The sequence below is a fragment of the Hypanus sabinus genome, chromosome 5 (assembly GCF_030144855.1).
Source record: "Hypanus sabinus isolate sHypSab1 chromosome 5, sHypSab1.hap1, whole genome shotgun sequence".
NCBI classification, from domain to species: Eukaryota; Metazoa; Chordata; class Chondrichthyes; order Myliobatiformes; family Dasyatidae; genus Hypanus; species Hypanus sabinus.
Genome location: NC_082710.1, coordinates 15,150,493 through 15,178,393, shown reverse-complemented (window position 1 = coordinate 15,178,393; position 27,901 = coordinate 15,150,493). Strand labels below are relative to the sequence as shown.

The 27,901-nt window shown below is 42.4% G+C and overlaps 1 protein-coding gene across 4 annotated transcripts in view; it reads left to right on the top strand.

Moving 5' to 3' along the window:
* Window positions 1–27,901, top strand: part of LOC132393949 (endoplasmic reticulum aminopeptidase 1-like) — a 109,233-nt gene that overhangs the window by 64,388 nt on the left and 16,944 nt on the right. For all 4 annotated transcript variants that reach the window (XM_059969438.1, XM_059969439.1, XM_059969437.1 and 1 more), the window contains exons 8-14: window positions 1,055–1,186; window positions 3,795–3,926; window positions 5,924–6,007; window positions 11,476–11,645; window positions 18,941–19,020; window positions 22,772–22,955; window positions 26,027–26,183. In XM_059969438.1, the coding sequence (XP_059825421.1) occupies window positions 1,055–1,186; window positions 3,795–3,926; window positions 5,924–6,007; window positions 11,476–11,645; window positions 18,941–19,020; window positions 22,772–22,955; window positions 26,027–26,183 (939 nt within the window). The remainder of the gene's footprint in view (window positions 1–1,054; window positions 1,187–3,794; window positions 3,927–5,923; window positions 6,008–11,475; window positions 11,646–18,940; window positions 19,021–22,771; window positions 22,956–26,026; window positions 26,184–27,901) is intronic.

Genomic DNA, 27,901 nt, shown 5'->3' with positions numbered 1-27,901 from the left:
ACCTCTCAGGTTTTGAACTCAATCCCGTGACTAATGAAGGTCAACAGGCCCTGTACCTTCTCAACCACCCTATCAACTTGCACGGCAACTTTGAGAGTTCTATGAATGTGGATCCCTGAGATCCCTCTGTTCTAGATTGAATTCCATCTGCTACTTCTCAGCCCTGTCAGTGTTGTGTTGTAACCTATGACCAGCTTCGACTCTAACAACAGGGCCACCAACCTCAGTGTTATCTGCACCAGTCTGAAGAAACTGGCTGAGCCATTCATTTTAATTGAGGCTTGAGAAGTTCAATAGCACATAAAATGTGTGAAATATACTGTATATCACTACTGATGCTGGAGTGTTCACTCTCAAACTTAAGGTGTTCCAAATGTGCCAGTCTGACAGACTGTTTCAAACTTGCCGCTTATGGTTGGTGGAAGTTGATATAAAGCTGTTAGTATCCACATGGAACAAAGAAGTTGAGAGGCTACGTTGCTACTTCTCTGCCCTGTAGCTGCTCACTGGTGGCTTTAAAAACGAGCCAAGACTGCAAACATGAAGCAAAATAAAAATTAAAAAGTAACCACCCAAAGCAAATTCAAACTACAAATCCGGTGAGTAAACTTTTGACCATCAGGCTCTTGAACCAGTGGGGATAACTTCACTCAACTTGACCCATCATTGAAATGCTCCCACAACTAATGGACTCGCTTCCAAGGACTCTTCATCTCATATTCTTGATACTTAATGCTTATTTATTTATTATTATTGTTTCTTCTTTTCATAAATGAACAGTTTGTTGTCTTTTGCAACACTGGTTGAACGCACAGGTTGGACAGTCTTTCAGTGGTTGTTATAGTTATTGTATATTGTCTGATGCCTCTGGGTTTGTACTCACTGGAGTTGAGAAGGATGGGGTGGGAAGCGGGAGAGTCATCATTGAAACCTAACAAATATTGAAACAGTCAAGTTACTCATGAGTTGAACAATACTGGAAAGACTGAAACAATATGTAAACTGTAAATGAGTGATTCCAGGTCTAAAATCAAAATGCTTTTGTCTTTCATAGAAAGAGTTCTTCTTAGACAAGTTTTTCAGTGCCATGGAAGTGGATGCTCTGAGTTCTTCACATCCGGTGTCAACTGAGGTGGAAAATCCCATGCAGATCCTGGAGATGTTTGACGAGGTCTCTTATGAAAAGGTAAATAGGAAATAAGTAAATTGCAATGACTTTAAAATGCCAAAGCAAAAGAGAAAGGAATAAATTGCACAGTTCATATTTGTAGCAGCAGAAACTGCTCATCTGTTGTCTAACGTGTGGGATGACTTGCTGAAAGGTTCATCTGGTATTGAGCAGAAATCAAGATTCAAGTTTGTTTATTGTCATGTGTCAGTACACGACGATAAAGGAGAACAGAATGATTGTTACACTGGATCTGATGCAGCATAACAACCCACAAAATATAAAAGCAATCCTATTAAGCACAATGTGGATGTAAGAGTGTGTGTGGGTGTGTCTGTATATTACTGAGCAAAAGTCTTTGACGCACACACACATCTATATATATATAACTAATGTGCCTTAGGCTTTGCTCAGTACTGTAGTGATTTTATGTATTGTACTGTACTGCTGCTGCAAAGGAACATAGATTTCATAATATATGTGAATGAAAATAAACCTGATTCTGATATGGGTCTCTCTTATGGACTGAGAGTGGGAAGGGAGCAGGGAGAGGGGAATCATGGTTGGGAAAAGGGGAAGGGAGACATTCTTTAATGATCAGTAAACCAGTTGTTTTGTAATGAAATGACCTTGCCAGGTGTCTCAGGGTTGGGTGTGTCTGCACCCGTGTCATCCCACGGCCCTGGCACTCCTTCCCTGTCACCTGTCCTACATAATCTCCTGCTGAGTTCCACTGTTGCCATTCCCTGCATCCTTTGCTCCCACCAAACTTACAAACTCGCTCTCCACTCCATGTTGACAAATACAGTGCTGTGCCCTAGGTGTACATATATATGTGCCTAAGATTTTTACACAATTCTGTAACTGATTTGAAAATATATATGTTAATTGGCCATTATTTGCTTTTTGTTACTTGTAACTTTATTGGATTGGGAAGATTGTGTGTCACTTCAAGTCATATTTCATTACAGCTGCATAACCTATTTTTTCAAGTTGCGCTGTCTCAAACTTACCTTGGACAACAATCACACAACATTTCATGAATATCACAGATACATTCTTAAAATTGGAATACAGAAACTTAACTAATTTGGGCATATTGTGGACTGAAGGCACCAATTATTATGCCAAACGGCAGAATTCATGTGCCTAACACTTTTGCATGGCTCCTTATATATGTATGTGTATACGTATCTAAGACATAGAAACAGAATTAGACAGTTCTACTTCACCATTTGATCATGACTGATTTATTCTCCCTCTCAACACCATTCTGTTTCCTTCTCCCCATAATCTTTGATGCCCTGACTAATCAAGAACCTTTCAAACTCTGCTTTAAATACTGTATTCTCAGTGATTTGGACTCTTCATCTGCCTGTGACTATGAATTGCACAGATTCACCACCCTCTGGCTAAAAGAATTTCTCAAGATCTCTGTTCTAAATGGATGTTCCTCTAGTCCTAGACTCAACCACAACAGGAAACATCCTACCAACATCCACTCCTTCTAGACCTTTCAATATATGATGTATTTTGATAAAACCCTCCCTGATTCCTCAACTCCAGCGGGTACAGGCCCAGAACCACCAAACATTCCTCATAGGTAAACCTTTGTATTCCCAGAATCAATCTTGTGAACCTCTTCTAGACCATCTCCAGTGCCAGCATGTCTTAGATAGGGGGCCCAAAACTTCTCACAACACTCCAAGTGTAGTGTGACTAATACCTTTTAAAGCCTCATCTCTTGTATTCTAGTCTTCTTGAAATGAATTTGCCTTCCTAATGGCAGCAGTAGAGAGTAATACATAAAATTTATAAATTACAATAACGACTATATATTAAATTACTAGTGCAAAAGAGAACAAATGAGTTGGTTCATTGTCCAGTCAGAGATTAGTTTATATATACAGATTGAATGTACATAAGGTGGCACAAAGTGTTGTTGGTGGGCAATGGTGGGCTAGGTTAATGCGTAGAAGGGTTGATCAGCCTGGCAGCTCGGGGGAAGTGACTGTTTTTAAGTCTAGTGGTCCTGGCATGGATGCTACAAAGCCTCTTCCCTGATGGAAGTCCATAAGCTGGGCCGGCTAGCAGAGGGAAGGGGTGCCTTACACCTCCTTTGAGACGCATCTCCACCCCGCTGCCCACAAGGGCTCAGTAACTTCATTGAAAGATGCAGTTTGCTGTAAATATTCTTATATTGTAGATATTGTTAAAATTTATCTTGTGGTACTGTGGTAAACTATGTATACCTGTCTGGACACACCCCTCTGCTGACTGCTCCTGTGGTTCCTCCCACTGACCCCGGTATAAAGGTGATTGGGGCACTGCTCCACCCTCAGTCTCCGAGATATCGTGCTCCCTTTTCGCTGTTAATAAAAGCCTATTGTTCACTTCCAGTCTCCTACAGTTATTGATGGTCCATCAGGTACCAAAGTTCTATTGGCATCATCTGCCAACGCAATAACATTTCGAATGAATGTCCCAGGTACGAAACAGGTCTGCGGTTGCTAGTGCATCTTCTGTTGGGTGTTTTCCCCATATGCTTTTCTATTGTCTTTGCATGTTTGGCACATTTAAGGCTTACTGTCTTCCCTGTAATTTTTTGTTCTGGTTTAACCTACAGGGAGCCTGCATTCTGAACATGCTGATGGACTATCTGACGGAAGATGTTTTTAAAGCCGGCACCATCAGCTACCTCCAACGCCACAGCTATGCAAATGCAAAGAATGAGGATTTATGGAATAGTTTGACAAATGTAAGCTGAACTGTTTACATCTACAACATTGGTTATTTAAAGAAGCTCCTGGGGAGTTGTTGTCCATTTTTATGCCAGTAACCTTTTCTATACCCTGACTGGTTATTAAATACTTTTTTTTCATCTGTGCTTATGCATTTAAGGATGAAGGAGCAACTTTATTTGCCATATACATTTACATGTGTTGGGAATTTGTTGTGGTGTGTTGGTGTGACATGCAACAAAAATTGCAATCAGCAATTATAAAAAATTAAGCATGAAATACAAAATAATGTTAGAAGTTAAAACACCTCCTTTGGTAGAGACGTCTCTCCACCCCGCCACCCAAAAGGACTCAGTAACATTGTTGAAAGATGCAGTTTGTGTGCTGATATATGTTACACTTAAACAAATGTAACTGTTATTCACTTGTTACTAGTAAATATCCCAGGACCATGGTATTTATGCACATTTTATTCCATATCTGTGCTTTTAAGATGTTGCATCACAAGACTTGAGTCATTTCAGCTAACTTTATTTCTCGCAGAACATCCAGTTTTTAACTAGGTGCCCGGATTAAAGGAGCAATCATGAAATGACTAGCTTTTTGTTTTTTTTTTTCTTTTTCTTCAAGAAAATTGTTAGGATTTGCATTTGTTAGCCTTTCTTTACACATTGTCAGGCAATAAATATGAAAAGCTAATCTATGAATGTTATTACAGCTACCTCCATTACATAGACTGTAATCAGATGCAGAATAACTTCTTCATATTCTGCTTGAATCAGATTCTTTAATCTTAATTACTGAGGAGCAAGCTCATTATATCAGTGAGATTCTCTTGCTTATCCCTCATTTGCCTGGGTATAGCCATATTGTGAAAGACTATAAGGAAAGATTGAATAGGTTAGAACATAGAAGATTGAGAGGAGATTTGATAGTATACAGAATTATCAGGGGTCTAGATAGGGTAAATGCCAACAGGTTTTTTTCCACTGAGATTGTGTGGGGCTACAGCCAAAGGACATGGGTTAAGGGTGAAAGGTGAAAAGTTTAAGGGAAACATGAGGGGAAACTTCTTCACTCAGAGTGTCATGAGAGTGTGGAATGAGCTTCCAGCACAAGTGATGCATGCAAGCTCAATTTCAATGTTTAAGTGAAGTTTGGATAGGTACATGGATGGTAGGGGTATGGAGGACTATGGTCCTGGTGTAGGCCGATGGGAGTTGGCAGTTTAAATGGTTTCAGCATGGACTAAATGGGTTGAAGGGCCTTTTTCTGTGCTGTGCTTTTCTATGACTCTACTGTTGATTTAATGTCAATTTATCATGGGTATAGAGTTTTGAACATGCATCCCTTGCACTGAGTTAGGATGTGTAGTACCTTAACTAATGGGATGCTTTAAAGGCTGCATGATGAATATAACCATATAACAATTACAGCACGGAAACAGGCCACCGACCCGCACTCAGCCCATAACCCTCCATTCCTTTCCTGTCCATATACCTATCCAATTTTACTTTAAGTGAATATCATTGCGCAACTGCTCCAGACAAAATCAAACATTTAAATTCAACTTTTAAGTCACTTTTTAAAAGTGGTGAAAGTCACAAGAAGTGAAACTTAAGTTTTGAATTATCGTGAGTGACTAAAGAAATTTCTTGCAGTAGTTCGGTATGAGTGTAGCATGGAAGAGTGTGGTGTAAAGTTAATTAACTTGAAAGGCATTAGAGTTTTAAAGGTCTTGGTAGTAGATCGTGGTTAGAGGCAGTCACAAGAAGATGCCTGCAGGGATGGAAGCCCAGGGTGCAGGCCTGTGTGGGTTGGCCGAACTGCAGATCTTGGTGACAGTAGCAAATACTCAAACGGGAGCTTCAAAGCAGAGAAGTTGAGGCAGTGTTTATGTTTTTCCAAGTGAAGATATAAATCTCTGTCATTTGCAGTACTTTTCAAATCAATTAAGTAATTCCAGGTTTTTTGAGCAAACCATTAAAACCAATTATGAATGTTTTTTTTCTAGATTTGTCATACCGATGATGCACACGGAAGCAGACTAAATGTGCCACAATATTGCAAAGGAAATTCAGATCTCCCTCCTGGTTCAGTAAGACATGATGTTGATAAATGTTCCTATTTGCATGAAAGTTTCCATTCAGATAGAATTCAAAATTATAATTTTGGAATATAGTTGGTTGTCAAAAATCTGATTATTTTATTTGACAAAATACATTTGAATTTAAGCATTTATTTTAGAAGTTATATTCACTGTATTTTATGATAGTATTTAATTTTAGTTTGATATCCTTCAATCTTGGGTCTCTTAGAAGAAATTGTCTTTAGTTTCTCTGAAGTGAGAGATACTAGACACTAGAATACTACAGCACAGTACAGACACTTAAGCCCTTGATGTTGTGCCCACCCATATATTTCTTTAAAAAAAGTACTAAACCCACACTACCCCGTAACCCTTTATATTTCTTTCATCCATGTGCCTGTCCAAGAGGCTCTTAAATACCCCTAATGTTTTAGCCTCCACCACCATCCCTGGCAAGTCATTCCAGGCACCCACAACCCTCTATGTAAAAAAACTTACCCCTGATGTCTCCCCTAAACTTCCCTCCCTTAACTTTGTACATATGCCCTCTGGCATTTGCTATTTGTGCCCTGGGAAACAGGTACTGACTATCCACCCTATCTATGTCTCTCATAACCTTGTACACCTCCATCAAGTCCCCTCTCATTCTTCTATGCTCCAAAGAGAAAAGTCCCATCTCTGCTAACCTTGCCTCATAAGACTTGTTTTCCAAACCAGGCAACATCCTGGTAAATCTCCTCTGCATCCTCTCCATAGCTTCCACATCCTTCCTATAATGAGGTGACCAGAACTGAACACAATACTCTGTAAGTGTGGTCTCAGCAGAGATTGTAGAGTTGCAACATGACCTCTCTACTCTTGAACTCAGTCCCCCTATTAATGAAGCCTAGCAACCCATAGGCCTTCTTAACTACCCTATCAACCTGTGCAGCGACATTGAGGGATGTATGGATTTGAATCCCAAGGTCCCTCTGTTCATCCACACTCTTAAGTAACTGACCATTAATCCTGTACTCTGTCTTCTGGTTTGTCCTTCCAAAATGCATCACCTCACACTTGTCTGGATTGAACTCCATCTGTCACTTTTCTGCCCAGCTCTGCATCCTGTCTATATCCTCTTATAACCTTCGACAACCTACAGGTCCATCCACAACTCCTCCAATCTACGTGTCATCTGCAAACTTACTCATCCATCCTTCTGCCTCTACATCCAGGTCATTTATAGAAATTACAAAGAGCAGGGGTCCCATTACAGATCCTTGTGGCACTCCACTAGTCACTGACCTCCAGACAGAATACTTTCTTTCCACTACTGCACCCTGCGTTCTTCCTGTAAGCCAGTTTTTTATCCAAACAGTCAAGGTTCCGCTTATCCCATGCCTCATGACTTTCTGGATGAGTCTCTCGTGGGGGACCTTGTCAAATGCCTTGCTAAAATCCATGTGGATCACATCTACCATTCTACCCTCATCAATTTCTTTTGTTACCTCTTCAAAAAACTCTATTAGGCTCATGAGGCACAACCTTCCCTTCACAAAGCCATGTTGACTATCCATGAGTAGACTGTACTTCTCCAAATGCTCATAGATCCTATCCTTAAGAATACTTTCCAAGAGTTTGCAGACCAATGATATAAGACTCACTGGTCTATATTCCCAGGATTCTCCCTATTACCTTTTTTAAACAAGGGAAGTACATTTGCCATTCTCCAATCCTCCGGCACCTCCCCTGCAGCCAAAGAGGATTCAAAGATCATAGCTACTGCTCCAGCGATCTCTTCTCTCACTTCCCACAGCAACTTGGGGTACATCACATCCGGCCCTGGGAACTTATCAATCTTGATGTTTTTAAGAAGATCCAACACTACTTCTTCCTTAATCTCCACATTGTCCAGCACACAGGCCTATTCTGTTTCGACCTCAACCTGATCAAGGTCCTTTCCACTTGTGAGTACTGAAGCAAAGTATTCATTTAGGACCTCCCCAACCTCCTCCGCCTCCAGGCATGTGTTGCCTTCTTTATCCTTTAGCGGCCCCACCTTCATTCTTGTCATCCTTCTGTTCTTCACATACACATAGAATGCCTTGGGGTTCTCCTTAATCCTACATGTCAAGGTCTTCTCATGCCCCCTTCAAGCTCTCCTAAGTCCTTCTTGGCTACTCTATATTTCTCATGAGTCCCTCCTGCTTCGTGCTCCTCATATCTAACATCTGCTTCCTTTTTCCTCTTGACGAGTTGCCTCACGTGTTTCGTCAGCCACGGTTCCCTTTTCCCACCATTTTTTCCTTGCCTCAGTGGGACAAACCTATCCTGAACCCATCACAAGTGGTCCCTAAACTTCCTCCACATTACTTCTGTGCTTTCACCCTTGAACATCTGTTTCCAATTTACTCTCGCTAGTTCCTGCCTCATCCCTTCATAGTTAGCCCTTCCCCAGTTAAGCACCTTTCCCATTTTGTCTGTTTTTATCCTTTTCCATAGCTATGCTGAAGCTAAGGGAGTTAGCTTCACCACTCTCACCAAGATGCTTCCCCACAAGAGGTCTGCCACCTGACTAGGTTCATTACCCAGAACTAAATCCAGTATGGCCTCTCCTCTCGTCAGCCGGTCCATGTACTGTGTCAGGAATCCTTCTTGACCACACCTGACAAATTCAGCCCCATCTATCCCCCTTGCACTCAGGGGTTGCCAGTCAATATGAGGGAAGTTGAAATCACTCATAACTACAACTCTGTATTTCCTGCACCATTCTAAAATCTGCCTGCTTATCTGCCCCTCGGTGTCCCGAGGGCTATTTGGGGGCCGAGAGACTACTCCCAGCACAGTGATTGATCCCTTCCTATTTCTGACTTCCACCCACACTGATGCCTCCTGTACGTTTGATTATACATGATTACTATTGGTCTGGAACTTGGTAGAAAATGCCAGTGGCTTTGGTGGCCAGCTGCTGGCACTTACACCTTCCTGCAAATGTAAGCCAGCGCAGATCCCCTGGAAGAGCATGTCAGATATCTCACTGTGTTGAGACATTGCAATCATTTTGTGGTTTAAGAGCAGTTAATGGACCTGCCACAATTTGCCCACTGTTCCTGGGCAAATTTACCAGTTGTAGATCCGCTCAACCCCTTCATTTGAATGGAGAGCTACAGTCGTGAAGAAGATATTTTACAAAGTTTTACGCTAATTGAGATTGGTTGTTTAACAGTGGTTTAAATTACTCCACCTTCATAAGATACTAGCAGCAATTTTTTAATTGTTCTGTGGAGTTCAGTGTTGTTGAATGTCACTGAGTGAGAATGGATGCTTGGTAACTTTGGCAATCTCTCAAGCCAGGAGGGGTAACTCTGTCAGGGCAGGCATTTCTCTTCATGGTGTCTTATTACTCTATCTACCCCCATGTCTTATACCCCATGAGAACACAGGAACAGGCCTTTCAGACCTTGACGCCTGGTTAACCACAACGCTGATCCAGACCAATCCTATCTGCTTGCAGTCTTGGTTGTCTTATTCAAGGAAGGAAGGTCTTTCTACAAGTTCATATAAATCTACAATACATTACAGGCCCTTCGGCCCACAATGTTATGCCGAACACTCAATAAACTGCCTAGAATTACCCTACTGCATAGCCCTCTATTTTTCTAACCTCCGTGTACCTATCTAAAAGTCCCTAAAAAGACCCTATCATATCCGCCTCCACCACCATTGCTGGCAGCCCATTCCACGCACTCACCACTCTCTGCGTCAAAAAACTTACCCCTGGCATCTCCTCTACCTACTCCCCAGCACCTTAAATCTGTGTCCTCTTGTGGCAACCATTTCAGCCCTGGGAAAAAGCCTCTGACTATCCACACGATCAATGCCTCTCATCATCTTATACACCTCTATCATGTCTCACCTCTCATCCTCTGTCGCTCTAAGGAGAAAAGGCCGAGTTCACTCAAACTGTTTTCATAAGGCATAACATATGAGGAATGTTTGACCGCTCTTGGACTGTACTCCTTGGAGTTTAGAAGAATGAGGGGGGACCTCATAGAAACATTTTGAATGTTGAAAGGCATGGACCGAGTGGATGTGGCAAAGTGGTTTCTCATGGTGGAGGGGGGGAGTCTAGTATGAGAGGGCATGACTTGAGGGTTGCAGGGCGCCCATTCAGAACAGAGATGTGAAAAAATTTTTAGGCAGAGGCTGGTGAATCTGTGGAATTTGTTGGGCGGCAGTGGAGGCCAAGTCATTGGGTGTATTTAAGGCAGAGATTGATAGGTATCTGAGTAGCCAGGGCATCAAAGGTTATGGGGAGAAGGCAGGGGAATGGGACTAAATAGGAGAATGGATCATCTCATGATAAAATGGTGGAGCAGACTAGATGGGCTGAATGGCCGACTTCTGCTCCTTTGTCTTATGGTCTTATGGCATGCTGCCCAATCCAGGCAACATCCTTGTGAATCTCCTCTGCACCCTTTACGTATATGTCACCATAAACAGCCTTGAGATTCATTTTCTTGCAGATATTTACAGGATAATAAAGAAAGAAAGTAGAATTTATGTTTTTAGTTCTCCTTATCTAAGAAAAAAATGTACCTGCCACAGTGTACAGCAAAGATTCGTGACTCATTCCAAGAATGGCGGGCGGCTTGTTGTGTGAGGAGAGATTGTGCAGAATAGGCAGCATCCCTTAGTATTTAGAAGAATAATAGATCTCACTACAAAATTCTGACAGGTCTCATTCTGGCAAATACTGCATATGCCAATACCTCTTCAGAGATTAGCTTCGCCATTTGAGAATTTACACCCAGGAACTGAAAAAGGCTGCAAAACTGGTGGAAACCACCCAGTCCATCACAGGCAAAGTCTCCTCCGCCACTGAGTACATCTACATGCAGCACTGCCACAAGAAAGCAGCATCCATCATCAAGGACCCCCATCCACACCATGCTCACTTCTCACTTTTACCATCGGGCAGAAGGTACAGGAGCTTTTAGTCCCACGCCACCAGGCTCAGGAACAGTTATCTTCCCTTGACTATCAGGCTCCTGAAGCAGCAGGGATAGTTTCATTTACCACAACTCTGAACTGATTCTACAACCTACAGACTCACTTCAAGGACTATTTACTATTCATATTTGCAGTACTATTTTTATTTGGAGTTTGTCATCTTTTGCATATTGGTTGTTTGTCAGTCCTTATGTACAGTTTTTCATAAATTCTGTTGTAATTTCTTGAAAATGCTTGCAAAAAAATGAATCCTAAGGTATATGGTGATGAAGACTTTAATAAATTTACTTTGAACTTCATGATGTAAAGTTGCTTTGTGTGCAGTACACACTATATCCACAGGGTGGCGGTATAGACTAATTTGTAATGAGACTCATTTCCACAAACTCGAATAAATTAAAGACAGAAATGACTGACAAAGTGAAAAGGCAATAGGTGAAAAGTAACCTGGTATGATTTATATTTTCATTATTTTTATGTTGTAGCATTGGTTCATGGAAGATGTCCTGGATGTAAAGACCATGATGAATACTTGGACTCTTCAGAAGGGGTTCCCATTAGTAACTGTTACTATGCAAGGAAGACAAGTCTTTTTACAGCAAGAGTACTTTCAGAAAGGTTCTAAGATCCAAGATCCAAACTCGGAAACTGCAAGGTAATTTCTATATCTCTGTCACGTATGTTTTGTGCAACCAAAAAAGATGAAATGATGCGCGATTAAGCAAGGTTTGTGTGGCACAGTGTTTTATACGGTGAAGCTAATCGTTGATCGCTGAATAATAGGAAAAAGGTACAACATTTCTGCGTGATATTGTGGATAACAACATTAACATTTGATCTGCCTTTGTGCTGGAATCACATTCATTCAAGTAGCATGCGCACGCGCATACACACCCCCCCCCCCCCGAACCAGTGTGGAAAACTTCAATCACCTCAACGTTGAACTGCTCACTGAAGACAACCTATAGAGTAACTGCAACACATCTTCTAGTATTATTTATTTACTTATTGAATTTTTTTTCTCTCAGCCTAAGCTGGTAAATCCTGTCATGGCTACTTGAAATGACCTGGAGACATAGACAATTCTTCGAGAAGTTTAAACCTTTATTTGCAAACAAAGGCTGAGGCAATCAATGAACTTGTCACCGAAAGCCCGCCGAGCTCCGGTGTACAGCATTCTTTATAGTAATTTCTTATCTCAGTTACATTTCGGTTTCATCAGCATACCCAATCGAGTTTTAATTGCATATCATTTATATATGAATTAATTAATCGCTCTTGCCTAGCCCGCGGTGCGCCACCATTATTTTTCACCCATTCGCATTGGGACCTCATTCGTGGCCAAGGTTATGTTTTCCAGACAACCTCCCTCACATTACATTCCTGCTCGCAGCATCCTGTCCGCCACCGTTATCTCTTACTAAACAAAGGCTGAGTGTAATACATGGGGTACATCTCAGCTAATAGTGCTGCTAAACAAGCAGGTGTTCTGTAAGTGTCATAATATGCAGCTAAGAGAGTACAAAGTATCCAGTGAAAACAACACATAACAAAATGTGTCTAGAAAATAATACATATTAATATTCTGTACCTAGAAGTGATTACATAGTATAGTAAATAGCTAATACACAGTGATTATATTTCAGGTATATATAGTGGTTATGTCAGATACATTTCTCAATATAATCCCCCCTTTGAGACCCACAGGGTCTCACACAGAAAGAGAACACTCAGAGGCCGTGCACCAAAGCCAAAATAAAGTCCAGCATTTTAATCCCAAATTTGGGTCAACTACAATTTCCATACTCGGAGCTCAAAATGATCTCTCTCTGTTATCCTCGGCTGCTGAGCCAAAAACCTGTCCCTCCGTGGCTGAGACAGGAAAAAAGACTCAGACACCCTTACAGACTAGTGTCCACATCATTAACACCTTCCAGTCCGCTTGATGCATCGTGCAGACTGTAACAGTACATCATCGGCTTTTCTCCTCGTCTAGGGTCAGATTCAACAATTTCCAGGAGCATCGGGAATTGTTTTGCTGTCGCACGCATTATCAAAGTCTTGAGACGTGGAAGAAAACAGCACAGAATAAATGCACAACTTATCAGCACAATGCCTGCAGTCATTGCCAATTTAGTCAGCCACGCACCCCATCCCCCTAGTTTGCTTTCTAACCAGTCTGCCCATAACTCCTCTGCCCCCCTCCTTGGGACTTCCAGTCCTGTCTGGGCTGTTGCTTAAATTTACTCTGTCCCTAATAGGGCATCTGTGGAAATGCTTCTCTGAAGACATTCATTATTGGCATGGAGTTTTCTGGCCCTTGACTGACAGAATGACTGGTTCCTCCATCTAATGGTGTAATGGCTGTACTCACACTAGTGATGGCTGGCAGCATCTTTTTGCTTTTTTCTTAATCCTTTTTCAGTTCTTTGAGCTGCATTTGCAATAGCTTTCGCTGCACCTCTTCTTGCTGCTCAGCCAGCTTTCGTTTGTCTCTCCGATATTTCTCCACCGCGTCGACTACGTGATCACTGAATGCTCGTGGGGTCAGTGATGACAGCCCAACCACCTCCTCCAACTTAGACTTGACCTGTGGAGGCATTGCATCCAAAATGCTCTGTCAGAACAGTGAGTTCAGAAACAAGTTATTCTCCACCTCTTGCTCTGTCTCCAGTCTCCACCTTTTCAACTGGTTTTCTACATAGGCTGCTGGGTTTTCAGTGTCTCCCAGTAGTTCCCCCTTTAAGGCTTTGGGGTCTACTCTGGGTGGATAAAGCTTCCTGAGGGCCTGCCATACCCTCTGCCTCACTGGATCAAAATTGGCCCCATCAGTCTGTGGACTGTCCACATTCTGTAAGCCAGCCGTTTCCATCAGTTCTTTCAGCTTGGAAGTTCCCATCAACCTTATCAGCAGTGCCTTCAAATCTCCCACAGCCAACAATCGTCCCGTTGTTTCCTCCTCAAAGGCTCTAATCCACTTTCCTGCCCCCTCGTGCAGACTAGGCAGAGTATTTTTCAGCCCTTCCAGGTCCTGGGATCCCCAAGGGATATACTGTACTTGTCCTGACCCCTTACCAGCAGTGGCAGCATTTCCTTCTCCCCATTCCATGTAATCAAGCTTCCTTCCACACCTGATTCTTCATCTATTGCTGGCCCTATTTCTACTGGCTGCCACTCATACCTCCTTGGGGTATACCTTCTCCCTTGCTCCTTCTCTCCTCTAGTCCCCTCTTCCATCTCCAATATCTGCCTCTCTGTCCTCCCTTGTACTTCCTCCAAACTCTCGTCTCCTACTTTCCTCCAACTTCCTCTTAACTCACTCCATTCTTGCTGTCTAGATGATTCCTGTTCTTTTCTAGTCTGTCTGTCTCTACAGTATAACCGATACTCCTCATAATCCCTCTTCTCTCTCAGCTGCAGTAGCCTTTCCACTTCTCTTTCCATCTTTCCTGTTCTATCCTTATCTTTTCTCCCTCTATCTTGTTCCTCAGCACCTCTCTCACCCTCTCATATTTCCTTCTTTCCTCCTCAGGGTCCCAGACCTCTACTTCCCCCTGCTGGCTTACTGTTCCTGATATTATGGGGCATCGCTTGGGTGTTCCCTGCTCATAATAGGGAGGGGGTCTTTCTACTTCTTTCAGATCCGGGTATAGAGCTGAAGCCGGGTTCCTGTTAGGTTTTTCCCCTCCATCACCCAACTGTATTTCCTGTTCCCTTTTGTCTTTTTCGTTTATTATCAATATCCTGCCTGTCTTCCTCAATCTCTCTTTTATTGGACTTATCGTTTGGTTTATGATTTTTAATTAGTGCTTCCGTCTCTTCACACAAGCTTACATCGAATGTCCCTTCTTTTGGCCATTTCGTGCGCAGGTTTGTGGTTCTTTTCTCTGAAATTACAGTAATCTCACCTCTACTTACCGGGAATTTCTTGCACAGTATGTCTACTGCTGTTCCTTTTTCTTCCGCCATGTTATTTTCTCCTTCTCTTAGGTATTATTTCTTAAAAGTCTCACAATTCAGATACTTCCCCGATCCCATCTTTACACCTAGCCCTACAGTTTATTCTACCAGTGTTTAAGCAATTTATCAAACTCTTCTTACCTTCTGTTCCGTTCTGTCTGAGCAGCCCTCAACCTAGGGCAGTACTCACAGAAGTTTCTCTTCACTCTCCCTGCCCGTTCAGCCATTCGCTTTGTGCGAAGCGGTATCCACAGGGATTTTCTCTATTATTCCTTACCCTGCCCGTTCAGCCCTTCGCTTTGTGCGAAGCGGTATCCACAGGGATTTACCAACACCACGTGGAATTTTCTTTACTCATCTTCTTGTTACCTTATTCATACTTACCCCCCACTGCAGTGTTCTCGATCAATCCTCTGAGCCTCCTGTCAAACTCTCAATTCTGCCAGATTCTTTGGATCGGAGAGACCCTTCGGCAGTTGCTACACACTTCTGAGTCCCCGAGACCCCCAAAACCAACAGAATTTTAATCCAAATTGTCGTAAAAAGCGCTTACCTTTTTCTGGGTGTACCCATAATTCTGTTAGCTCTGTAAGGGCTCCCGAGGGACCGGGAAGTGGCCTCAACACACCAAATCTTTTCCTCGGGTCTCTTCCCGGTCCTGCCGCGGTCGCCAATTTTGTCATGGTTACTTGAAATGACCAGGAGACATAGACAATTCTTCGAGAAGTTTAAACCTTTATTTGCAAACAAAGGCTGAGGCAATCAATGAACTTGTCACCGAAAGCCCGCCGAGCTCCGGTGTACAGCATTCTTTATAGGAATTTCTTATCTCAGTTACATTTCGGTTTCATCAGCATACCCAATCGAGTTTTAATTGCATATCATTTATGTATGAATTAATTAATGGCTCTTGCCTAGCCCGCGGTGCGCCACCATTATTTTTCACCCATTCGCATTGGGACCTTATTCGTGGCCAAGATTATGTTTTCCAGACAACCTCCCTCACATTACATTCCTGCTCGCAGCATCCTGTCCGCCACCGTTATCTCGTACTAAACAAAGGCTGAGTGTAATACATGGGGTACATCTCAGCTAATAGTGCTGCTAAACAAACAGGTGTTCTGTAAGTGTCATAATATGCAGCTAAGAGAGTACAAAGTATCTAGTGAAAACAACACATAACAAAATGTGTCTAGAAAATAATACATATTAATATTCGGTACCTAGAAGCGATTACATAGTATAGTAAATAGCTAATACATAGTGATTATATTTCAGGTATATATAGTGGTTATGTCAGATATATTTCTCAATAGTAAATCCTGAGATATGGGCTAAACCAAGTACACTCATTTCTCAATTGCTAGCAACTTTTGGTTTCTTGTAGTAGTGTGCAGTATTATGCCTTTCTGAAAATTTAGATAATTATAGTCCTAATCGTTTACTGCTATCGAGTAGTGACTTTGTGATGACACCAGCTGTAGATATTACTATTGGGGCACAGTGTACCCTTTTCATGTTCCATAGTCTGACAATTTCCTCTTTTAATTCAGCATATTTCTGGTGTTATCAGTAGTGTTTTTTTTTTGTATTGGTCGAGCTTGTCTTCTTTTGCACACTGATTTCCTGATCAGTCCTTTTGTTTGTGAGTAGCTGTTGGTTGTACTCCTTTATTCTACTGTGAATGCCTGCAAGAAAATGAATGTATATGGTGACATATACATACCTCGATAATAAATTTGCTTTGAACTTTAAGTCTTTGAACTCTTTCCTCTTTTTCCTCTTTTCTTAATGAATCGTCCTACAATAACACTGCTGTCTCAGCCTACTGTGGATGTGAAGCCATAACACAGTATTAAATTGGTAACCACACCCAGAAAAGCCACAAGACTGGATGTCGGAAATATAAATAATCCTGTTCCTAGATTGGGATGAATGAATGTCAGATTACACATTGGTAGAAGAATATGGGTTTTCACAGCAATTCTGCCGTTTGGCACACTAATTGCTGCCTCCTGTCTACAACGGGCTCCAATTAGTTAAGTTTCTGTATTCCAGTTTTAGGAATGTATCTGTGATACGCATGGAACATTGTGTCATTGTCATACAAGGTAAGTTTGAAACAGCAGCGCAAACTGAAAAAACAAGTTGTGCAGCTGTGATGAAATATGACTTGAAGTGACACACAATCTTCCCAATCCAACCAAGTTACAAGTAACAAAAAGCAAATAATGGCCAATTAACATTTATATTTTCAAATCAGTACAGAATTGTGCAAAAGTCTTTGGTGCGCGTACACACGCACACACGCACACACACAGACACACACACGCACACACACACACACACACACACACGCACACACGCACACACACAGACACACACACGCACACACACACACACACACACACACACACACACACACACACACACACACACTCACTCACTCACTCACTAAGACTTTTGCTCACTACTGTATTTGTCAACATGGAGCAGAGAGTGAATTTGTAAATTTGTAAATCTGGCAGGACCAAAGGATGTTGAGAAGGCAAAGGTGGAGCATCATGGGAGGTCATGTGGGACAGGGGGCAGAGAAGGAGTGCCAGGGGAGGGGAGGTGGTGTGGGTGCAGACGCACCTACCCCTGAGACACCAGGCAAGGTCATTTGAATCCAGACATTTGGTTTATTGATCATTACAGAATGTCTCTCTGGTGCTTCCTGCTCCCTCCCCTCTCCCTTCCCCTTTTCCCAACCATGATTCCTTTCTCCCTGCCCCCTTCCCACTCTCAGCCGACAATAGAGTCCCATATCAGAATCAAATTTTAGGTATCGCTCTGTACAGCTGCCGCAATAAAAACGAATTTCAATTGTGTGTGATGATAAACCTGATTCAGGCAGAATGAGGGAGATGCCATGCCATCTGGTTGCCCGTTGCTGTGGAGTCTATTCCTGCAGCTGAGAGTCCACACAGACATTTGGGTGACTGGTTTTGAGGTGCAGGACATGTTCTTGTTCCATTTTGCAATCGATGCAAAAGGGAGCTCGGTGTGAAGTACCGAACATTACCTTGGGTGGTCTTGAGCCTACAGTACTGTGAAATAGTCCTTGACATACAATTATATAGCTAGGGTGCCTAAGATTTTTAGACAGTACTGTAATTATTTTATGTATTGCACTTTACTGTTACTACAACAACAATAATAAAACAAATTTCATGACATACGTGAGTGAGGATAAGCCTGATTCTGATATGGGTCTCTATTGTGGACTGAGAGTGGGAAGGGGGGAAGGAGAGGGGAATCATGGTTGGAAAAAGGGAAAAGTAGAGGAGAGGGAGTGGGAAGCACAAGAGAGACATTATGTAATGATCAATAAATAAATTGTTTGGTATCAAACAATCTCAGGCTGGGTGTGTCTGTACCTGCAACACTCTCTGCCCTGACACTTCTCCTCTGCGACCTGTTCCACAGTCTTCACGTGGCACGCCACCCTCTTCACTCCTAACATTCTTTGCTCCCGCCAGTCTTACAATCTCTCTCTCCACTCCACATCTCTTAGCTACAAAAGTCTTAGGAGTCCGAGCTATTACCTGTGCCTAAGCAGTAGTGTAGAATTGCATACATTTTGACTCTGTTGATAATAACCAGTGAAGTAATGAAAAGGAATAGAGATTTGATGTTTTAGGCCAAGACCCTTCAATAGGACTTAGTCAAGGCATTGACTCTTTATTCCTGTTTGAGTTCCTCCATCATTTGTGTGTGTAACTCTGGATTTCTAGCATTTGTAGAATCTCTTGTGTTTACGTAATATAAAAGTCAACTTGATCAAATGGGTTATCCTGGTTATTTTCTGCAGCTAAAGCAATTTATTTTGCAATTTCTTCTGATGTATGTGCACTGATTATGGGGATGTAAAGCTACTCTAATCTCTGCCACCAGCATTGCTTGATAAACATTAATCATCATCGCATTGTGTTCCTTCCTCTGTAGTTACCTGTGGCACATTCCCCTAACTTACATCACAAGCCACTCTAAAACCATCCAGAGACACTTGATGAAGACCAAAAAAGGTAAATAACGTCGTTTACAGTTAGTAGTTCTGGCTCCCTTCTGCTGGGGCAACAAAGTAAAGCCCAGCCAGTGTGATCTTCACACACATGTTTTGTGTTTAATATCGGAGACCTAGAATTAAACTACAGACTACTACTATGAAAGACACTGAGAGCTGGAGTATGAACTCTGTGTATCAATTTATCAAGAAGCAAAATTACGTAAATATCTTTAGTATGGTTTGCTAACTAGCACCACTGTAATAATTGAGTGTCTCTTGCATGCAAATACTTTTCAGGAGATTTAGCACAATTTTAGTTGTTGTGCATTCACTCCCAGTTTTTGCAGATGCTGGTAAAATACTGGAAAGTTAGAAATTGCAATAGGCAAACAGTTGATTTGCATTATTTAATAACCATTAAACAGATATTTGGATCATAGACCAAATAACATAGGAGCTGTACTGGACAATTAACTCATTGAAGCTGGTCTATCATTATTTCATGGCGGGTTTATTGTGCCTCTCAACCCCATTCTTCTGTCTTCTCCACATAATCTTTGACACTCATATTAATCAAGGACCTATCAACCACCACTTTGAAAGTATCCAATGACTTAGCCTCCACAGCCAGCTACGTCACTGAATTCCACAGATTTGCCACCTTCTGGCTAAAGAAACCCCTCCACACCTCTGTTCTGGAGTTAGGTCCTACTGTAAGTCTGTGCATTCTGCTCCTACACTCCACCGCTATTGGAAACATGCTCTCCATGTCAACTCTATCTAAGCTTCTCACTATTCAGTAGGCTTCTCCTCATTCTTATGTATTCCAGTGAGTACAGGCCCAGAACCATCAAACACTCCTCATACAGTACATTAACCCTTTACTTCCTGGTGTCATTCTCGTGAGCCTCCTCTGGACTCTCTCCAATGCTAGCACATGCTGTGGGTACCAAAGCTGCTCTCACTACTCCAGATGTGTTCTGCCCAGTGTCTTATAAAGCCTCAGCATTACGTCCTTACATTTATTTAGGTGGCATGTTATGTTAAATTGTTTATCGGTCAGATTATGCAGCACAATATTATGCTTTAAAGCTAGCATGAAGACAGTGTGTCGAAGTTAGCATGAAGACAGTGTGTCGAAGTTGTGTGAACGAAGTTGCTTTTCTAGGCCTGATCAACAGCTCTGTCCAGGCATGACTGGCTGTGTCAGTGATAGATGTCCCCATATCTTATTGCACTGCAGAACATCCCCAGTGTTTGGATCAGCAGATGATGATTCCTACCAGGCCTGCACATTGAGCCCTTTACAAAATAATAGAGTTGATTAAAGAGTTGATTTTATATGAAGCTGAAATGCTTTAAAAGGTGGTATATAAGATCATGACGGGTTATAGATAGGGTAAATGCAAGCAAGCTTTTTCCACTGAGGTTGGGTGAGATTAGAATGAGAGGTCATGGGTTAAGGGTGGAAGGTGAAATATTTAAAGAGAACCTGAGGGGTATCTAATTCACTCAGAGGGTGGTGAGAGTGTGGAATGAGCTGTCAGCAGAAGTGGTGTTGTGAGTTCAATTTCAACATTGAAGAGAAGGTTGGATAATTATATGGAGGGCTGTGGTCCAGGTGTGGGTCAACGGGTCTAGGCAGAATAATAGTTTGGCATGGAGTAGATGGGCTGAAGGGCCTGTTTCTGTGCTGTAGTGCTCTATGACCATGGTACTGGTTAACATGTATGGTCTAGTTCATATAGTTGTTTTGTCAGGGTGTAGGAAATACATTTTTATGTGGTATACACCCCCTTGAAAAGTCTAGGATTGATGATTTTAACCTCGACAGCCCTTCAGTGCAAGGGAAGAATCAGAGGCTCAATGAATGGATCATCACTCAGAACCTTACTGAAGAGGATGCATCATGAGGCCCGCGGAATACCAGCGAGGGTCTTGCCGTGATGGCGAACGCTTGAGTACCTCTACACTTAGCATGTGGACATTCGGGTGAATCCTACAGTGGGTGCAGTGCTGTCCTGGGGCCCAGGCCAGAACCCATCAAGGATTTTGTTTCTCAGCTCTGTTTAGCTATGGCAGAGTGACAGAGATCGAGTTCAATCTTCTGATGTTGAACGCAAAGCCATCGGTTTCACGATTATTTGACGGCCACATATGATGTTGCTTCTCCCAAAGTCAAGGAATTGGAATATTTCTTAAAAATTAGCGAACGGGGTCACAGGGAAGTCTTTTCAAGTCAAGTTTGACTGAGCAACACAATCAAAATGCAGGAGGAACGCAGCAAGTCAGGCAGCATCTACAGAGGGGATAAACAGTCGACATTTCAGGACTGGAAGGGAATGGCGAGGGGGAGAGGAAAGATTGCAAGCTGGTAAGTAGTAGGTGAGGTGGAAGATGGGAGGAAGGGGATGAAGTAAGAATCTGTGAGCTGATAGGTGGAAGATGTAGAGGGCTGAAGAAGAAGGATTATAATAGGAGAGGACCGTGTACCATAGAAGAAAAGAAAGGAGGAGGGAATATCAGAGAGATGTCATGGGCAGGTGAGGAGAGGAGAAGGAATGAGAGGGTGACCAGAATGTGAATGGATAAAGAGAGAAGGAGGGAGGGGCAAGAATTTGGAGAAGTCCATGATCATGCCATCAGGTTTGAGGTACCCAGATAGAACATGAGGTCTTGATCCTCCAACCTGAGTTTGGCCTCATCAAGGCAGTAGAGAGGGCAATGGACAGACATGTCATAATGAGAGTGAGAAGTCAATTTGAATGGATAGCCACTGGGAGATCCTGCCCATTGCAGTGGACAGAGCAAAGATGCTCAACAAAGCAGACCCCCACTTGAAATATCCTCTATTATTCTCCTCCATAGATGCTGCTAAGCTCCTGCAGTATTTTGTGTTTGATGTTCAAAATTTCCAGCTCTGCAGAATCTCTTGGGCTCAAATTTGACTGATCCACATTAGGAAATTAACAGAGCTTTGTAAGGCTTCATTGGACGTTATTTATTGGGTGAAGCCTTTTCTCCTTGGAGCGATGGAGGATGAGAGGCGACCTGATAGAGGTGTATAAGATTGATGCGAGGGGACCTGATGAGAGGATAATCAGAGGCTTTTTCTCAGGGCAGAAGTGGCTAGCACAAGAGGACACAGGTTTAAGGTGCTTGGTAGTAGGTACAGAGGAGCTGTCAGGGGTAAGTTTTTTATGCAGAGATTAGTGAGTGCGTGGAATGGGCTGCCGGGGACAGCGGTGGAGGTGGATACGATAGGGTCTTTTAAGAGACAGATACATGGAGCTCAGAATGGGCTATGGATAACCCTAAGGAATTTCTAAGATAAGGACATGTTCGGCACAGCTTTGTGGGCCAAAGGGCTTGTAGTGTGCTGTGGGGTTTCTATGTTTCTAAGCCCTAGGTGTGCAACAGGGCTACTAACACAGCTAGTCATTCCTGGAGGAAGCTATTGATCAGGCTGAGGTGTGACTTATTTGCTTTAAGAAAGAAATGAGGAGGGCTAAAAGAAAGCATGAGGTTGCTCTAGCAGACGAGGTGAAGGAGAACCCCAAGGGCATGAGATGTGATTTATCTTGCTCATGAAAGAATTGGCAAGTTTGTTGCAAATGCCCTTAATTTTTATTTGTAGAGATAATATTTTATAAAATATGAGCAATCAATGCCGAAGTGGCTTAGGCAGGCTCACAAAATTCAATATTTCATGACAAATGCAATGTCAAATGAGTTCTCATGCAAGGTTTCTATTTGCTTTTTCCGTTCAGATGTTATCACACTTCCGAGGGAAGTGGACTGGATAAAGTTCAATGTGGATATGAATGGTTATTACATTGTGCATTATGAAAATGACGGATGGGATGCATTAATCCAACTTCTGAGAAAAAAACACACGATCCTCAGTAGCAATGACCGAGCGAACCTCATTAACAATGCCTTTCAGCTTGTGAGGTAAAAGAATGCATCTTTTTCAGCTAGTCCCGGTGTTCAGAGAATATTATTAGTCCAGCCTCCGTTGAATCTGAATCAAGTGTTTTGTCAATGACGTATGGTGTAGAAATTGTTGTTCTGCGGCACCAGTACAATGCAATACATAAAACAATGAATACAATAAATATTTTAAAAAATAAATAGTGCGAAAAAGAGAGCGATATAGTGAAGTAATGCTCATGGGTTCATGGACTGTTCAGAAACCTTATGGTGGAGTGGAAGAAGCTGTTCCTAAAGCATTGAGTGTGTCTTCAGGCTCCTGTACCTCCTCCCTGGTGGTAACAATGAGAAGAGGGCATGTTCTAGGTGGGTACAGGTCTGTCATGATGTACACCACCTTTTCAAGATGTTTCAATGGTGGGGAGGCGAGCGAGTGTGTGTCTTCAGGCCCCCGTACTTACTCCTGATGGTAATAATGAGACGAGGGCATGTTCTGGGGGGGGGGGGTGGGGAGAGGGTCTGTCATGAAGGATGCTGCCTTTCTGAGGCATCCCTTTTTCAAGACGGTGGGCAATTTAGTGGCCGAGATTACAACAGCTCCTGGAATCCCATAGATTACCTCTTAAAATTTTTCCTTCCGAAGGGTCACTTAGACCTGCACTTTATGTTTCCGTGCAAAATAATGCTGCCCAAGAATGGGAATTATTAACTATCAAAGTGAGATCTGATACTCAAAATACATTCAGGGGAGTACTTTGTATGAAAGGGAAAAATAATCAACTGATTTTAAGCTGAATGTTGAAAGAGATTTGGTACCTATGATCATGGATCAATGGAAATAGCACGGTCAAGCAGAAAGTAATCATTAAAGTTAATGGAATGCAGGACTTTGTATCTACGTATCTGATTGTTTGAATCCCTGGATCAATCACACCTCAGCACTGTCAGCTACTCTGGGCACCCCCCTGTAGATAAGACAAAGGAAATGCAAGATAGCTTTGTTCGTTGTTCCTCTTCATACCTTGTGTCACATCGGCTGTCAGCCGCTTCTTTAGCAGTTGTCTGTTTTTCACGAGGCCGAATCTCCACCCAGCTCAGGTGGAGGGCGTACAAGGAGCCGGACAGATTCGAATCCGAGACCACTTGCCTCAAAGTCCAGTACTGACAACCACCGCACCACCAGCCGACTAAGACAGATTTACTAGAGTGATGTTTGAGTGGTAAAAGTGAAAGAGAATTGATTGCAACAACTAAATTTAACAAATTAAATTAAATGGCAGTGTAGTAATTAGCGCAGAGGAAAGATTGGGGGTTGTCTCCCACGCTGTCTCTGTACATTTTCCCCATGACCATGGGGGTTTCTCCGAGCCCTCAGTTTTCCTCCCATGTACAGTACCATGCAAAAGTTTTTCACACATATTTATTGCTGGGGTGCCTAAGACTTTTGCACAGTACTGTAGTAATTTTATGTATTGCACTGTACAGCTGCCACAAACAAACAAACAAATTTCATGACAGATGTCAGTGATGATAAGCTTGATTCTGATATGGGTCTTTATTGTGGGCTGAGAGTGGGAAGGAGGCAGGGAGAAGGGAATCACGGTTGGGAAAAGGGGGAGGGAGCAGGAAGCACCAGAGATAAATACTGTAATAATCAATAAACCAATTGGAATCAAAGGACCTTGCCTGGTGTCTCAGGGCTGGGTGTGTCTGCACCCACTCCAACCCCTTGCCCCGGCACTCCTCTGCCACCTGTTGCCAAACTCAATATTCTTTGCTCCCTCCAGATTTACAGACTTGCTCTCCTCTCCATGTTGGCAAATACAGTACAGTGCAAAAGTCTAGCTATACATACTGTGTGTGCCTAAGAGTTTTGCACAGTACCATAAGGTCAGGGTTTGTAAAATTCGGGTATGCTGTGTCGCTGTTGAAAGTGTGACGACACTTGTGGGCAGCCCCAAGCACAATCCTCCCTGATTTGATCTGACATAAACAGCACGTTTCACTGTATGTTTTGGTGTTCATGGAACGAGTAAAGTCAGACTGCAAGGGCAGATAGGGGGGACCGTTAGCTGATTGTGAGTCGTGCTGCCACAGATAACAACCCGACCAATGGGGTTTGAATTTTTACGCAGACTGTGGTGTGGTCCCCTGCTGAATGATTCAAACCAGAGTGTTCCCTTAATAATTCTGTCATTTCACAGAATGCAAAAGAAAGCAAATGCTGGAATTAGGAATAAAAACGAAGTAGCAATGGAAAGGATCATGGTGGGCTGAAGGAGTTAGTTCTGTGCAATTTGACTCACTCTAATGAGAAGTGAGCATGCACCTCCTAGCCTACTGATTGCATCCAGCTTTTGTCCTCGTTTTGCTGTCTCTTTCCGTAGTCTGATTATAAAGTCAAAAGTAATAATAATATCATAAGACATAGGAGCAGAATTAGGCCGTTTGGCTCATTGAGTCTGCTCCGCCATTCCAACATGGCTGATATATTATCCCTCTTAACCCCATTCTCCTGCCTTCTTCCTGTAACCTATGACACCCTGAGTAATCAGGAACCTGTCGACCGTAACTTTTCTTTTACTCGGGTTTGGCAAAGTTCTATTTCAATATTTTTTTGACTCAACAAATTATCAAAGGTATTGTCACTTTAGTAGCTGAAATTCAATAATGTATGTACTGCCATGAATGAAAGAAAAGCAGAGATCATTTATATTTTCATTTTTCTCCCCTCCCTTCTGTAACATTCGTTGCTAAATTGATCATAATGTGGTAAATTGGGTATAATTGATATCTTTGCATATTTGAATTATATTTTAATTGAAAAATCTATTAATGTTTTTTGATAATTTGTCAGCCTACGTACTGTTCGTTTTATGCAATCTTGAAAACCCCAATGAATAAAAATCAAAATAAAGTCCTTGAAGTAAACATTACTACAGTTGTTTCAAAACGTGCATTTTGTCAAGCCTGATTATAAATTTGATATTTATTACCTTTTATTATTTCCTGGCACCATATTTCTATCGGTAAACTTTTTGCTTTACACAATTTTATTATTAGTGTAACTCTTTAATGTTTGTGTTCATTAGTGTAGGGAAGCTGCCACTTGACAAAGCCCTAAACTTGACGCTGTATCTGAGGAATGAAATGAGCACCATGCCAGTCTTCCAAGGCATGAATGAGCTTATACCCATCTATAAGCTTATGGAGAAGAGGGAAATGGTGGAAATTGAAACTAAAATGAAGGTAAGATTAAATTATTGTGACTTTGGTTGGTAGGGTGACCCACACCTCCATTGAAGTAGAACTTTAAGATAGTAGTTCATATTCTTGCACAACTTTAGAAAGGAATTCAGTGGCCACTTTATTAGGTGCAAGGACTAACTAATAAGTTTGTGATCTTCTGCTCCTGCAGCTCAGCTACTTGAAGGTTCAATGTGTTGTGCATTCGGAGATGCTCTTCTGCACACCACTGTTCCAACACATGGTTGTTTGAGTTGCTGTCACCTTCCTGTCAGCTTGAACCAGTCTGACCATCCTCCTCTGACCTCTCTCATCAACAAGGCATTTTCGCCCGCAGAATTGCCACTCAACAGATGTTGTTTTTTCATTTTTCACCCCATTCTCTGTAAAATCTGGAGCGAAAATCCCCAGAGATTAGCAGCTTCTGAGATACTCAAACCACCCTGTTCAGCACCAACAATCATTCCACAGTCACATTTCTTCCCCCATTCTGATGTTTAGTCTGAACAACAAATGAATCTCTTGACCTTGTCTGCATGCTTTAATGTATTAGAGTATAAGAACACAAGACATAGGAGCAGAATGAGGCAAAGCATTCTTCAATCCATCTAGTAGACCAGTTGCTGCCACACGATTGTCCGATTAGATATTTATATTAGTGAGGCTGTGTACCAGTGTACCTATAAAGTAGCCACTGAATGTATACCATGTTGCGTGTCTGTTAGTAAAAGCCTTTAAAGATGTTCAAACAAGGTTTTCTTAGTTCCTAACCCACTGAGGTATAGTTCTTCAATGCTTCAGCAATCCTGGAATGTGTTTATGACATTACCTCTGGCAGTGGAGGAGCTGAACAGCTTCCCCCAGGCTTACATGATTTCTATGATCTCTGTCTCAGCCCGGATTTCTCCCTTGGCTCTTTGCCATCCGGCCAGTCTTCACTGTCCGTTACGCCAGTCAGTCAGGCTGGCTCTGCTGAAAGACAGCCACTTAGCAAAACTAATCAGACATCCTTGCCATTTTCTCCGGAATATCCAAAGATTTCTCCCCGCTTTCACTTCTCTTCGCATTGCATCTGAGTTGAAATGTAACCCGAGTGAATCTGCAGATGCTGAAAATAAATAAAAACACAAAATGCTGGCCCTGAAACTTTTGGAATCTTCTCTCTGATGGGAGTTCAGCGAGAGCCTCTCTCTTTGCTTCCAACCTACTATCTCTTCGGCCCTGAAACTTTTGGACCACACGCTAACCCAGACCTGGTATTATAGTCACATATCCTTCCTTGGTGCGTGTCTCCACAACCAACTAACTCCAACGGGCTTTTTCTAGCCGGCATGAACATTCAACTCACAGACCTCCGTTGATACCCCTGCCCCCCTTACCCCATCCCTATCTATAATTTTAGTCTGGTTCTCTTTCTTTCTCTTTCCCCCCCTCACTATAATCTCCCTCTAGCCCTACCTTTCTTTCTCTTTTATTTCCCATAATTCTCCACCTTCCCTCGAGCCCATTTCCCTCCAGCCTATCACTTCCCAGCTCTCTGCTTCATCCCTCCCCCCACTTCTTATCCCCCCTCGACCATCCCATGTTACTTCACTCCTGATGAAGGGTTTCGGCCCAAAACGTCGTCACTACCTCCTCCCATAGATGCTGTCTGGCCTGCTGAGTTCTGCCAGCATTTTGTGTTTTTATGAGTTGAAATGTATTTCAGTTTAATGTGGTGA